Raw genomic sequence first — 13,522 nt, forward strand, 5'->3', positions numbered from 1 at the left:
CTTTCATGGACACAGAGGAGTGACTAACAGCATGCTGAAATAAAATTTTAATTTGTGCATCTTTGCTGCATCAGAACAGTTCTGCTATTTTAAGGTAGTCTTTTGCTATTCCAAGTATGTAAATGCCTTTTTTTCTTCCCCCACGCCCCCCAACATACTGTTTTGTACTTTTATATACCTAAGACATGATTATATAAGCTTTGGCAAGTACATTTATTTTAATTGCAAACAGCTTACATGAACAAGGTGAGACTTCCTAAATATATTCATATTCATTTGCTATGCTGAGCTATCTAAATTCAAATGAGATAGAGGTTTTTTTTTAATATTTATAATATCTATAATGGCTGGCAGAAGTGCTTTTGCTTTGTAATATGTTGCAGACTAGCGTGGAATAGCGCAGAGTTTATATGCATGTGGCTGCAGTATCGCACCCAAAATATATTCCAGATTGATTTCTTTTACTCCCTCGGGGATCTGGAACGTGAAGGCCCGAAGCAGGCTGGTGAAGAAGATGAACAATTCAACCCGTGCCATCTGTTCCCCCAAACAGACGCGGTGCCCTGTAGAAAATAGGGAAGATAGTTGTGGTAAAGCAAAGTTTTGAAAAAGAACTTGAGAAAAAAATATGCTGAGTTACATAAATTCTATTGATTTAAGTTAATTTCTCTTTCATACAAAGACAGAACATGCTTTCAGGAGGGAATATTTACTTTTATTTCATTGAGAAAACTATATTTGATGCTATAACATCCTTTTTTCTTTTCATATATAATAGAAACTTGCTCCTTTGGGAGCTGAAGGGAAAGAACTGGAACACTGTGGGACACAGCTCTGAAGATAAATAGAAGGATGTAATTAGACTTGTTGCAGTGCTGTTAGAAAGCAAGAACTGCTGAATTTGGTCCATATAGCAGAGTATTCGCAGTCCAGGAGAAGTTATGAGGCATGGGAATGAAACCTAGGCATATGTAGAGCAGTGTATAGGCTCAGTGTCTCATTTTGCTGAATTTTCATTCTTCGTTTTGCTGAAGTGTATTTCAGCATTCGTGGAATATTATAAAATAGAATTACTAACGAAACAAGTGAAAAAAAATTCCTATTCCCTGGTTAAAATGGTAAATTAGTTGTCTTCRTTCACGTAGACTACTAGGCAGACATTTGGTGAGCAAATGCGGTAAGATGCTAAGTTACTTTGCAGATATGTTTTTAGGATTTACAGGCAAGTTGGGCAGTTTGTTTTGAAAATCGTATTCATTGTATTTAAGTTGATTGTTTTGTACACTGTTTAGTAATTGATTTTTTTAGCTTCAGTAAATGAACAATGATATTTTCTTTTACTGTAACGTGGAAAACTGTTTTATGAAAATGGTGTATTATTGCTTAATTTTTATATTTTATTTTTTGGGGAAATAATGCCAGCTTCCTGTGTTTATATTGTTTTTCCTTATAATCTAATTATTGGAGAGGCTGATGAGAATATTCTCCAGGCTATGTTTTGTTCTGCTTTTCTTTCCTTGCCTTTGTATCACTGCATCGCAAGTTCGGTATTTGTTATTGAACACCCCAGTATTGCTTCTGAAAAGTTTGATTTTTTTTTTTTCTGATTACAAAATAATATTGTACTGAAAAGACTGGTGGTTTCTAGTTTTCTGGAGATGCTGRAGAACCTGTTGATAGGTTATTAGTTATAGGTTTTGGGTTCAATTTCCTGACTTACAAGTATTACCTGTGTATATTTTGAGAGGATACTACTACCATTTGTAATGTGAAAATAAATCCATTTGCTGATCTGCGGGTGTTACAAGGACTGTGGGGAGCTCAGATATCCTGGGGTCCATGCACATACCAAGAATGTCTTCTAGGCATATAGGTCCTCTGTTTAAGCATATACAAACATAAACTGCAAGACAATATTTGCGGCCCTTGGAGCAGACCATCTGACTTTATATCTTTGTGTTAAACATACTTTTATAAAAGTGTATTTCTTAAGTTGCAGAACTGGGAAGTCTAGAAACAGGTTAATATTTTTAGTCCTTCCTCCAAGACACAATGACCAAGATAAAAATGTTGGGACGTTACCTGCTGAGAAAGGTAAGAAAGCTTCTTTATTTACAAAGTTGCCATCCAAATCAAGGAAATGATCTGGATTGAACTTCCAAGGGGCCTCCCAGTGYTCCGAGTCATACACAACTGAGTGCAAATTGGGCAGTACAAGTGTCCCCTGCAAAAAGAAGCAGAGATTCAATTTTCCATGTGTGATTGAATAAGGATTCAATCGTATCAAGGCCTTTCCTTCTTTGTAGTAGATAATGTGCACATCCTGCCCAGTGTTTGGATTCTGTTTTTGCATTTTCTTTTTATGTCTGGATTTAGTGGCATAAAAAATCAGTGTATTATCTGTTTGGTGTAAGGGAATTCTCAGACATTAACTCTGCATGGATACTGGGATAGAAGGCTTCAGTTTCTGTGTTCAATGCTTCTGCTTGTACCCTTCCCAAGCTTTGTTTTGACTGTCATTATATAGACTTATCCCTCATTCAGGGCAGTCGGATTTATTCCCTGTCCGTGACATGTTGCCACATGCTTCCAAAGCCACATCAGGAATGGCAGATGTTAATGTGATACAAATACTAAATATTAGTAAGCGCAAGCCATAAGTGAGTGAATATGCACTCCGTACCTGTTTAATGGGAAAGCCCAGCAAGGTCGTGTTCCTCACGCACTGGCGAGGGACCCCGACGGAGGTGATGTTGCTGTAGCGCAAGGTCTCGTGGATCACGGCGTTTGTGTACGGCAGCTTCTTGCGGTCTTCGTAGCTGATTAGTTGGGAGGGTTCCAGGACAGCTTCTATCTCCCTCTGAACCTTGGCTGTGCGGAATGAAACGAAAAGGGAATTTCATTCAGAGGAATGAAAATATTTTACTTTGTTCACAGCGGTGTTCTGGATGTGATCCGTGCCTGGGGAAGAAGAAGACCTTGTGTTGCCGTGAAATGCCTTGGCGTGTGGCTTGGCTGCTGTRTTGGTTTGCATTCAAGAAAGGGCATGGGCCCAGAGCACAGGATGATCTTGTGCTCAGGACACATCCCACTTGATGAACATGTTTCCAAGGCACGTTCGAATTTGAAATGACAATCACCATTTTTCTTTACAAATTCATATCAGACTAGGTTCCTTTTTAAAGGTTCTTTGCTTAGTAGATTCAGAGGAACCTTGGTTATTTATGAAATTATCTTTGCCATTCTGCCATTCTGCCTTTGTTTTATTTTCTTACAAGAGCATGGTAGTTGCTTCTGTAAAATTCTGCTTGCATTCTCTTAGGGAGCTAGTGGGGAAAATACATGTTTGTTTCATTGATTAAACTTTAATTTCTTAGATTTCAATTACTGACATATCCCTGTTTATATTATTCATTATTAACAATTAATATTGATGTATTTCTAAATGGCTGAACTATTAATTGCRTCATAATGAGTATCATTACAGTGTAATGCTGAGTTCAGTCCTCTCTGAAAATGGTTTTTGCTAACCTTGTATTTCTGGGAATTTCATCATATAGAGCAGTGCCCAGAGAAGGGTGGTACWCGTTGTTTCTGTTCCTCCCAGCAGAAGATCAACCACAGTCTGAACCATGTTGTCAGTGTTGAAAGTAGAGGTAGGGTCATCTTTGGTCTGTAGGGAATATTCACAAGAAATGGATCATTTTAGATATGGTCGTGTGAAAATTGGTATTGCTTGGTGAAAAGAATGAGCAGTCCACCAGAACATCTGCTGTGCYAAACAAATTAAATACCCAGGTAAARTTCTATAGCAGTATTTGAAGARCAACTATTTRTAGTAGACAYTGAAGCCAAGGAAGGGTTAGTGTGGTAAATAAATACTTACTTTTGCTATTTGAGCCAGGTAGAAGTCAATGAGATCACGTGGATCACCTGTGTTRTGTGTCCCATGAATCTGGACCTCATCCCTGACTAAACTGTGCATGAAATGACTGTGTGCAAACACTTCCTGATGAGGTCCTGGGAAGTACTGCATAAGCCATGGAAAAGCGTCATACATCTGTGATTTTGAACAGAAAGGAAAGAACAGGAACTCTTTTAAACTGAGAAGCCAGTTTTGATTTCCTGTAGAACTGTTGCCACAGCCTTTGTTTAATTTATGCCTGTGATGAGGGATCTATTCACAAGTGACTTGACCTTCCCTGTCAAAAATGGAGTGGCAACACCATGTGGTGAGTGGATGCCAGGTCATAGAAGAGCAGGGAAATGATTATGTTTTGCTTTTTTTGATACGTATCTAATAATGCAAAAAGAAGTATGGTCTGAAAATGGGTGAATCAGAGCAATCATGGGCTGAATCTAGCTCACAAACAGGAGACTTTCCCAACCTTGCCTTAAAAACAGAGCAAAAATCCTCTTTATAGGGAAGCGTTGGAGAACCYGTTTCAGTTAAAAATGTTAACATCCCATGTCAGCACAACCTGAGCAGTAGTTAGGCTTTAAAGAACTTTAGAATATTATTCTGTCATGATGCCGGTGTCTTAGAGGAGTTTTTTACAATTTTTATATTCTAAAGTCTAAATGAAAATTATTAACATTAACTTTAATTGAGGACTTAACTTTTGTGCACAATTCCTCCTTAAAGGAAGAAGAACAAGAAAATTAAAATTCTTACCCTTCCCCAGATAGTAGCTTGAAAATAGATCACAGAATGAACAGCTTTGATGAGCTTGCTGAAAGATTCATCCTTGCTGGAGAAGCGATGACCAAAAACAACAGCACAGATGACATTTGCAACAGCGTGGACAACGAAGGTACAGGGGTCAAAAGGCTTGCCTGTGAATACAGCAAGTAACAGTGAGTAGCTCTGAATAGGTCACAGCGAGGAAAAGGAAAGGAGGCAAAGAATTTTTTTCACATTAATAGTGACAATTTAGAATAGAAGATCGCACTTCTAGGTTAATTCTGCACAAGTGAACTCTAGTTTAATAAGAATTAAGGGGAAAGATTGTAAGTGTAGAGAAAAATCTGTTTTTAACTCTTGTAAGATTCAGTGAATATTTGGTTTTAGGTCTCTTTTACCATCTGACCCGTGGTCTGTGTTGTGTGAAAGCACAAAGAGTGGGTTGGAACATAAGTTCTCAAATCTGAAGGCAGATATCAACGTTTGTACAGCTTGACTTTCAGCTGTAATCTTTTCACAGACTGCAAGGAGAGAACTTGTGTGATAGTTATTTTAGAGATTAGAAAACAACTCCTATAAAAAAAAGGGTAAAAGCAGCGGTTACTAACATGAAATGTTATGTAGACATATAACAATGTACATTTATGTTCATATTGGTAAAATATTCTTCACATTTAAGTTGTATTTTTTTTTCAATTTTATACATTCCTACCTTCAATTTAAATGGATGGAATGTATAAAAATCTGTATTAACATAATAACACTTAGGTCTATAGTCAGTAGGAATGATCTTGAAAGCTTGCTGGAATGTATAGGCAAGAGAGAAAGCTGAATTGCAAAAGTAAGGGTAAAGAGAGAGTGAACAAAATGTTAATTTAGGGGTTCCAAATTGAATGCATGATAAAGAGTATGAAGGAAATTTTTGCAGTTTTATAACGGAGTGTTGGTAGTAGAGCTATTGGYGAAATCTAATTAGCAGGGAGTTTTCAGCTATCAGTGATTTTATGACTTGAAATTCTTTTTTTTTCCCAGTGAGTAATAAAATATAATTATAACCTTTAAAATATAGCTAGAGTATATGTTTTGTGATTATTGTAAAGCAGAGGTATTCCATCCAGCATAGTGACATTCTGATTTGGAACTCTTAGGAAAAGTACAGGTGAATTAAATAAAGATGAGGGTAGGTGGTGATTTCCTTCTTGGCAGAGGGACCTTAGGCAACTTTTATGCATTTTCTTGTCAGTATGGAACATGATGTGGTTGAGGGATTTGGCTGTTCAGAATATTTATATTTAGCCGATTTACTTAAAGTCTTCTTGGTTTCTGTTTCATCTAGATCTCCAAAAAAAGGTTAACAGACTGAATAATAAATTACTTGTGTTGGGGCTCTCCATTTGCCAAATCCAAAAGGTCTGCTGCACTAGAACTAGGAGGTCACAATTTTRCAGGTCACAAATTGTGTTTTTATGGAGAAAAACAAAGGTTGTTTCAAAATTCCCTCGTGGGTAGGAATTGCTACCAGCTGTCCTCAAGACTGTGTTGATAATAAACATTTTTTCATTCTCCTTATTTTAAAAACAATTTTATATTGCCAACTCTGCAGACAAAACATTTTTTGTTTTTTTTCCAAGAATGCAATTAAGAAGCCAGTGAAAGCCCCGCTAATATGTAAAATCGTATCCGTATTGCTCGTAAAATGTGTGCTGAGAATTTCACTCCTGGAATCTACTATATTTCAGAAAAAGCTCCAAGTCTCTTTCTTTTAGTGGGATTTACCTTTTGTGTTTGCAAAGTTGTCCACGAGGTGAGAGGCTTCCATTTGTATTTGATGCTCCAGGCTGTTCTTACCAAGTCCCAGGCTTCTTATAACTGTCATGCCAAAGCGTCTTTGTTGCTTCCAGGTGTGCCCGCTTGTCAGAAAAATGCCTGAAGAAAACAGAAACATTCATTTCATTGCTGGGAAGGGAAATCCTTCCACTGCAAGAGACAAAATGAAATTTAAATTAAGATCTATTTCAGGAATAAAGAGAATATAAGGATTTCAGATACTGCTTTTGGTTTTTAATAGGGCTTTTGTCACTGGCAATCACAGTCACTTACAAATGTGACTCTGAAATCTGAGAACTGGTTTAGAACTGCTGCAATTGAAGGGCTTCTTTTCTAGATGTTCCTTTGAATCCAGTAGGAAAAGAAGCCAACAATACGCCGTGTAAGAGGCCAACTTTTGCTTTTCATTTTCTTAATATACTTGCTCTACATGCAGCCCGTTTGCCCAGTTGGTAGTTATGTGGCAGGAAATTCTGTATGCGGGTGCATGGGGATTGCCTCTTTACAATGTCATCTTTATTTTTCAGGACTGTGCTGTCTTGTACCTTTTTCACCCATCATGTCTGCATAGAAAGGAGTGAGAGGTCGACCAGAAAGCTCTTCTGAGTGGGTGACTAGACCATCCTTGACTGCTTTGTATCCGTTCAGTACAACCACAGGTGACTGGCCCAGCCACACCGTGTAGATATTTCCATAGGTGTTGGTTAACTGGGGAGATAATAATAGCATATTAATAAATATGAATAAGTACATATACATATATAAAAATTGCTTTTAAGAGTTTTCTGTAATTGTAACAAAGCCTGTTTGCCACCATCAAACTGGATTAAGGATTTGGTCAAAACTTAGCCTTCTGTTGTTGCATGCTTTGGTGCAGGAGATAGTTATATCTCGTTTTATGGAGCAAAACACTAAGAACTCTCAAAATAACATTTTTGAAAATATCTCAAACATCCTCTCTGTCAGCTCACAGTCAAAGAACAAATGAACAAAGGCAAAATTCCAGGGCTATTTTTTCTTTGTTTTAAGTAAAATTGCTGTGTTTTCTTACCTTTAGTGTCTGGAGAAAGCAAAGAAATATTTTTGCACTCTTGCAGTTTTACAATCATTTTTCTCTTATCTTTCTTCAAATCATGTTCATATTTTCCCTTAAAATGGAGTTTGAAGCAAGTTCCTTTTGTAAAAGTTCGAATTGGCTTGTTAAGTAATAATACTGTGATTTGAGCAGAAACCACTTTTTTTTTTCCTGCTTCATTTCCTTAAGTATTTAGGAATTGCAAGATTTTGTATGAACAAGCAAAAGGGAGTGAGTTTAGAATATCTAACAGAGATCAGACTGCTCACAGCCTGGAGAAATTCCAGTGACATCAGTGTTACTTCTCCCACAGATGGTTTACAAGATGTGATACAAACACAAAATATAACAGAGAATAAAACTGGCAATGGAATATCGTGTTGCTGACATTTAGAGCTTGTGAYGTTAATATATAAGGATTTTATATATCTGGAAGAGAAAATAACAACGAATAAAGCAATTATGTCTTTTTTAATTGGAAATATTTTTGCCAGTGGAAGAGTCTATGTATTCTTTGAATAGTGGCTGCTAATTAAACTTATGAATTTAGGWTAAGAAAATAATTTTCTAATTTTAGGCTATTCCTATACAATATACAATTTAATTTAAAATACATACAGATGAATTTTCAGCCGCAGAAATAAATAAATACCTGAGCAAGAGTTTCTCGTCGAAGTTTGAAGTTCAGGAGCCACAGGTTTCCAAAGACAGGGAGGGGAGCTGGTCCTGGAGGCAGCTGATTACGCATCCATTGCAACTTTAGGAATTGCAAAATCAGGAGAGATGCTACCAGAACTATAAAGACCTCAATAATCCCCAACATCTTATCAAAGCTTTCCCGCCTGGTTRCTCTTCTTTCTGCGTATGATTTTCTCTGGCAATCTGGAGTTGTGTAGAGCACCTCTACTGCTGTCTAAAGAATATTTGCCTCCTGTAGCACTTGCTTTCAGTCAGTCTAGTCAGTCTCCCTATGATGCAGTTTACATTTTACACAGCTGAAGTCTTTAGAAAACTTTGGAATACGTGATCTTGCCTTAGCCAAGCCCCACCTACCCTCTTTGGTGATCTTTTTACTCAACGTTTTGTTCCTTTTAGTGTTGATATGAGGTCTGAGTAGTAATTAGATATCTAAACAGTTATCCAAGGATATCAGGTGTCCTGCATAGTGGTAGCACCTCTTGCAGTTCCCAGCAGTTAAACAACATTAAAATAYTATGGATGCATTATTCGTGACCTGCCGCTGCAATTATTATGCAGTGATATGTAACATATATGACATAATATTATATAACACTGCAATTATTATGTGGCTTCTTTTATAGAAGAAGCATCTGCCCAATATTCTGCTAGTTTGCAGACTCTAAAATGATAAACRATGAAATAGCTGTACAAGGCTAATTTGATCTCTTATGAAAGAAAATATAGGAGAATATCTATARGAAATAAGTTATACTAATATCTATAGCGAGTGTGAGCAGCTCCTCTCCATGCAAATCATGCTYGGTTTCATCTAGTAAGTACTATATTGCAAGAGCTCACAAATAAAGACAGTAGAGGTGTTAAATCTGTCTGTTTTGAACAGGTGAGGCAATTTGCTTTTGTAATGAAGGTTTCAGGCCATCAGAGTGGGAAGCAAGAGCAACAACAGCAGTGGGCAGGGAAAGAACAGCATCACCAGAAGCACTGAGTGTGACTTGCAGGAGATGCCAAGGGTTGTGAGGTGGACCTCTGCTGAGGGTGGGTGTCATCTGCCCTGTTATAAAAACCTGTTATAAAAAAAGATTGGGTTTATTTATTTATTTATTGGTGCAGGGTGCAAATACAACCCCAGTGAGTATTAGAAAACACAGAGAACAGCGAGTGGTTCCAGGCTGTGCAGAAATTGCTTGCAAGGTAGTGCAAATCTGCTGCCCACCTTACTGACAAGCTAAACAGACCAGACGATGGTTAAACTCCCCTGCGGGGTTTCCTTCAGTGGTGATGCTCATTTAGACGATTAGATTTCTCAACTCTTTTTTTTCGTTGTTTGTTTTTTTGTTTTCTCCACYGCTAAAATTCAGAGCTTCGCAACTWGGGTCAGCGGAGTCACAATTTTTCTGTGGGAAGGGAATAATGAAGGCAYGGGATGTTCAGACAAGCACCAAAGGAAGAGGGTGAGTGTAGCTTAGAGCACAGAATGAATGTAAACAAAAAGAAGAAAAAAAAAATTGAATGTGTGAACAAAGAAAATTCCTCCTCTTTGTTTCTGTTGTGTTCAGAGAGAACAAACTTCACACATGTATGTTGTAAATAAACAAGGCAGAGTGCTGTCACATTATTGGGTTTTGCCTCCTACTCTAAACTGTGTTGGACCTGGATATTCATGAGACTTTGAGGTCACACGTGGGGCAATGGGCCTTGAGAGATTCACAATGAGTTCACAGATCCCTTCATAACTTGTCTATAAATGTGAGGATCTTGTTTCATCTCTCTGGGCCTTATCATCCCTGAAGTTCCCTCTTCCAAAGAGACTCATTCAGTTGCTGCTGGTGATTTTTTTCTTAACTTAGCTTTTGCTTCCCACTCCAACAGCCTGAAACCTTCATTACAAAAGTAAATTTCTTCACCTGGCTTAATATCTCTAGCCAGACTTAGCATCTCTGTCCTCTTTACTGGTGAGCTCTTGCAGTAGTATTTGCCAGGTAAGTGAGCAAAATTTGCATAGAAAGGAGCTGCCCATCTGAAGAATAAGAAAAACTGAATTCCTATAGACAAACATGCCTTTGCTTCCCTGTAAACTCCTGTCTAAGCCTTTTCAGTTCTATCATTACATAGATATTGCAAAATCAGACAACCTGCATTCATAGCATTTCCTATTTTCTGAGCTTATTTTTATTTTTATTTTTATTTTTATTTTTATTTTTATTTTTATTTTTATTTTTATTTTTATTTTTATTTTTATTTTTATTTTTTCTCCTGATCTCTAATACTCCTTTTGAAATGCTAGAAGTTATGGACAGAACAAACCATTCGAGATAAGATGTTCTGGACATTAGAGATGTTTTTTGGCTTTTTTTTTTTTTCCTGTGAAAGGGATGTAGTAATAACCCTGAATTCTTCAATGATAGTTAAGAAATGCTTTACTCTCTGAGGCTGCAGAAAAGGTAACACTGCTCATGCCATTTTCATTTTCATTTGGGAAGAAATCCAGGCTGATGTGTTGAAGAGTTTCTGGTTGCTCAGGACTGGAAAAGATGCAACCCATTTTCTGCAGTGTGAGAGTGCCCCCCAAACAGCAGCTCACAGAGGTCTGCATTCAGAGAAGATAGTGCTTGTATATATCCTTTATAGCTGAAAAACAGAGCATGGCCTCTCAAGGGAGCTTATCTAGGAGCAATTGAAAGGATATTATTTTTCTGAGACTTGTTTTATAAAGATGTTATCCTTGATGTTCTCCCCTCCTATCTTTAGTTCTGTAATTGAATATGACATGGTGAGCAATAGCAGAAATTCTGAAAAACTGCAAAGAAGAAACCAAGAAATTAGCATTTGGAAGGAAAAGGTGAGATTTTTGAATAGAGTTCCTTTTCTTCCTTTCAAAGTTAAATAAAATGGAAAAAAATATTGAAAGTCTGTATTAATTTCAAACACCTGGCTTGCAAATATACTCTTTCAAACCTCCTGAAATGGAAACAAATTTATAATCTTAGTGATTTACTTGCCCCTTTTTATAACCAGTTGCATTGTAACCCACCCTGGCTGGATCACCTTTGTGCGGAACATACCCAATCTGAAAACACAAAGGAATTATCTGTTGGCTAATACAAGAGCTAACTCTGATTAAGAATTGGCTAATACAAGAGCCAGCTATGATTAGAGCTGGCTATTATTTGGAGAAGAACCAGGTCTCTTTTGAAGAAGAAGAGACAGCTTAGTTTGGAAAAGGGAGCAATTTCATATTTATAAGCTCGGTAAAGGAGTGAGCATCTGTGGCCTGTACGCCACAGGTCATAAAAGCAGAGGAAGGCAATACAAGCATGTTCCTGCCTGCCCGAGGGCATCTCGTGGAAGAATTGAACAGCAGATTCTCTGGTCGTGAGGAAGAGTTAGTGGGTAATGGAAGCTGGTGACAGAAAACAGTTTATTGGGATCTTCTGTCACAAATGCAGGGTTTTCCCATCGCCTCTCTGTCCCCCCACCCAGGCTAAGAAGTAGTAGAGCTRAATTGTCCAGCTGGTTTGGAGCAGAGAGGTGGGGGGGATGCAGAGGGGAAAGAGGATAAAATGTGGCTGTTTTGGAGGTTATTTCTGCTTCTGCACTATCAGAATTAAACTTCTGGTCATACTACAGTGAAAACTGACATCCAGTTATGAAGTTTTTCAGTTAAAATTTCTTCTCCACTGTTTGCTTAAATGAGTGATTATGRTCTGAGGATAAATATAAGAAATGATGACAAAAAAAGCTAGACAGAATGAGAATATAGCAGGCTAAATTTTGCTTAGGTAAGATGTCTGGTTTCAACTTAACCAARCATGATAAAATACTACCTTGAGCTAATCATAAACTTGGATGAAGCTGTGCCAGAACATCAATAACATTTGCCACCTTTACAAAGATGTTATGAGAATGGGTGAGATTTCAGGAGCTAGGAAAGCCCAGCCRTAAAGACTCTGGCTGAAAAGAGAACAGGCAGAACTGGAAAATGACTGAGAAAATCCACAAGCCCAGCACAGTGCTTGGAGGATGGAAAGAACAAGCAGATATGAGATGGATAAGTCTGCAGCAAATAATGCAGAAAGAACTTGGGTCTTSCTGTGCTCAATTCCATGACTGAGGTGGTCACTTAAAGGTGATGGGACCGATATAAATCTCTGAAATAAACGTGCATTCCTAAGGTCTCCGAAAATCAGAACCAACTTTTCTTCTGACAGTCCATAGGCTCTGTAAGGGAGATCTATCCCTGACACATCTGTCAAGGGGTGCATAAGGCTTTGGGTGTCAGAAGAGCTGGGTAGAGTTTCTTTTGGTATGAGATTACCTACACCAGAGTAGAACTTTGTTTTCCAGGGCTGAAGAATTTTGCCCACTTTGTCTCCTGCAAAGCAATCTATCAGTCAGAGCTGAGATACCAGGCTGAAAGGTGTATAGTAGCGTCAGGGATGAAGTTATTTCTCTGTAAATGTTTTAAAGCTTACTTATTACTATAATTATTACTATAATTTCACAAGCACAAATATTTATTGTGGCTTTGCGCAGTGTTGGAGTTCTTGCATGTTAACTGTGTATGCAATAATTGTTTTGCATACAGAAGCATTTCCTGAAAAAATAGACATTGCTGGAGATTTACATATAACAGCATTGCAATATTTTTCAGCCATAGAGCTTTGTCTAGTTCCAGTTTCATCAGGATCCTCTGCATTGGCTCTACCTGTCCAAAATAAGAGWCAGACTATTCTGAGTTCATCACCTGGACGCTAGAAAATCAACTAAAGTGCAAAACTGAAGCAACTCAACTTGAATAACTAATCGGACRTTGCAGTGCGCTGCCTGTCCTGTCGGGTGCAGAGGCTGAGCTGAACATGTGTGTACAGGCCACKGCCAAGCAGCACCCGTGCCAAGCCCTGTTGCTGAGCTGTCTGCAAGATATCCTTTCACAGATAGGTTTAAATCTCAGTTTGTGACACCAGATAACCTGAGTAAAAGAATGCATGCTGATTTGTTTTATTAATGCATGTTAATGAAGGCCTGAGTTGTTAGCATATTGCAGCATGGTGATGTATTTAAGTGAACTCTGGAGGCTAATAATCCTAGTCTTTTTGCTTCGGAGGTGACGAGGACAGGAAGACGCAAGAGATGCAGAAACTCAATATAGGARAATTCTCTTAGGATAGAATAAGTAGAACAGGATAGAGTGTGTTCACCCTCCGGACACAGGAGTTTCCTAAAATTGGAGGACA

The 13,522-nt window shown here is 37.9% G+C and overlaps 1 protein-coding gene across 1 annotated transcript; it reads right to left on the minus strand.

Moving 5' to 3' along the window:
• Positions 1 to 384: 384 nt before the first annotated feature.
• LOC112952423 (cytochrome P450 2J2-like) lies at positions 385 to 8,437 on the minus strand. Its single transcript, XM_026045278.1, has 9 exons — positions 8,239 to 8,437; positions 7,057 to 7,219; positions 6,461 to 6,610; positions 4,676 to 4,836; positions 3,887 to 4,060; positions 3,532 to 3,673; positions 2,684 to 2,871; positions 2,083 to 2,224; positions 385 to 563 (listed from the first exon to the last, which is right to left on the minus strand). The coding sequence occupies exons 1-9, from the start codon at positions 8,407 to 8,409 to the stop codon at positions 385 to 387; spliced, it is 1,470 nt and encodes a 489-aa protein (XP_025901063.1). The 5' UTR covers positions 8,410 to 8,437.
• Between the last annotated feature and the right edge of the window lie 5,085 nt (positions 8,438 to 13,522).

The sequence above is a fragment of the Nothoprocta perdicaria genome, unplaced genomic scaffold, assembly GCF_003342845.1.
Source record: "Nothoprocta perdicaria isolate Ctin4 unplaced genomic scaffold, notPer1 scaffold_4, whole genome shotgun sequence".
Taxonomy (NCBI): Eukaryota; Metazoa; Chordata; class Aves; order Tinamiformes; family Tinamidae; genus Nothoprocta; species Nothoprocta perdicaria.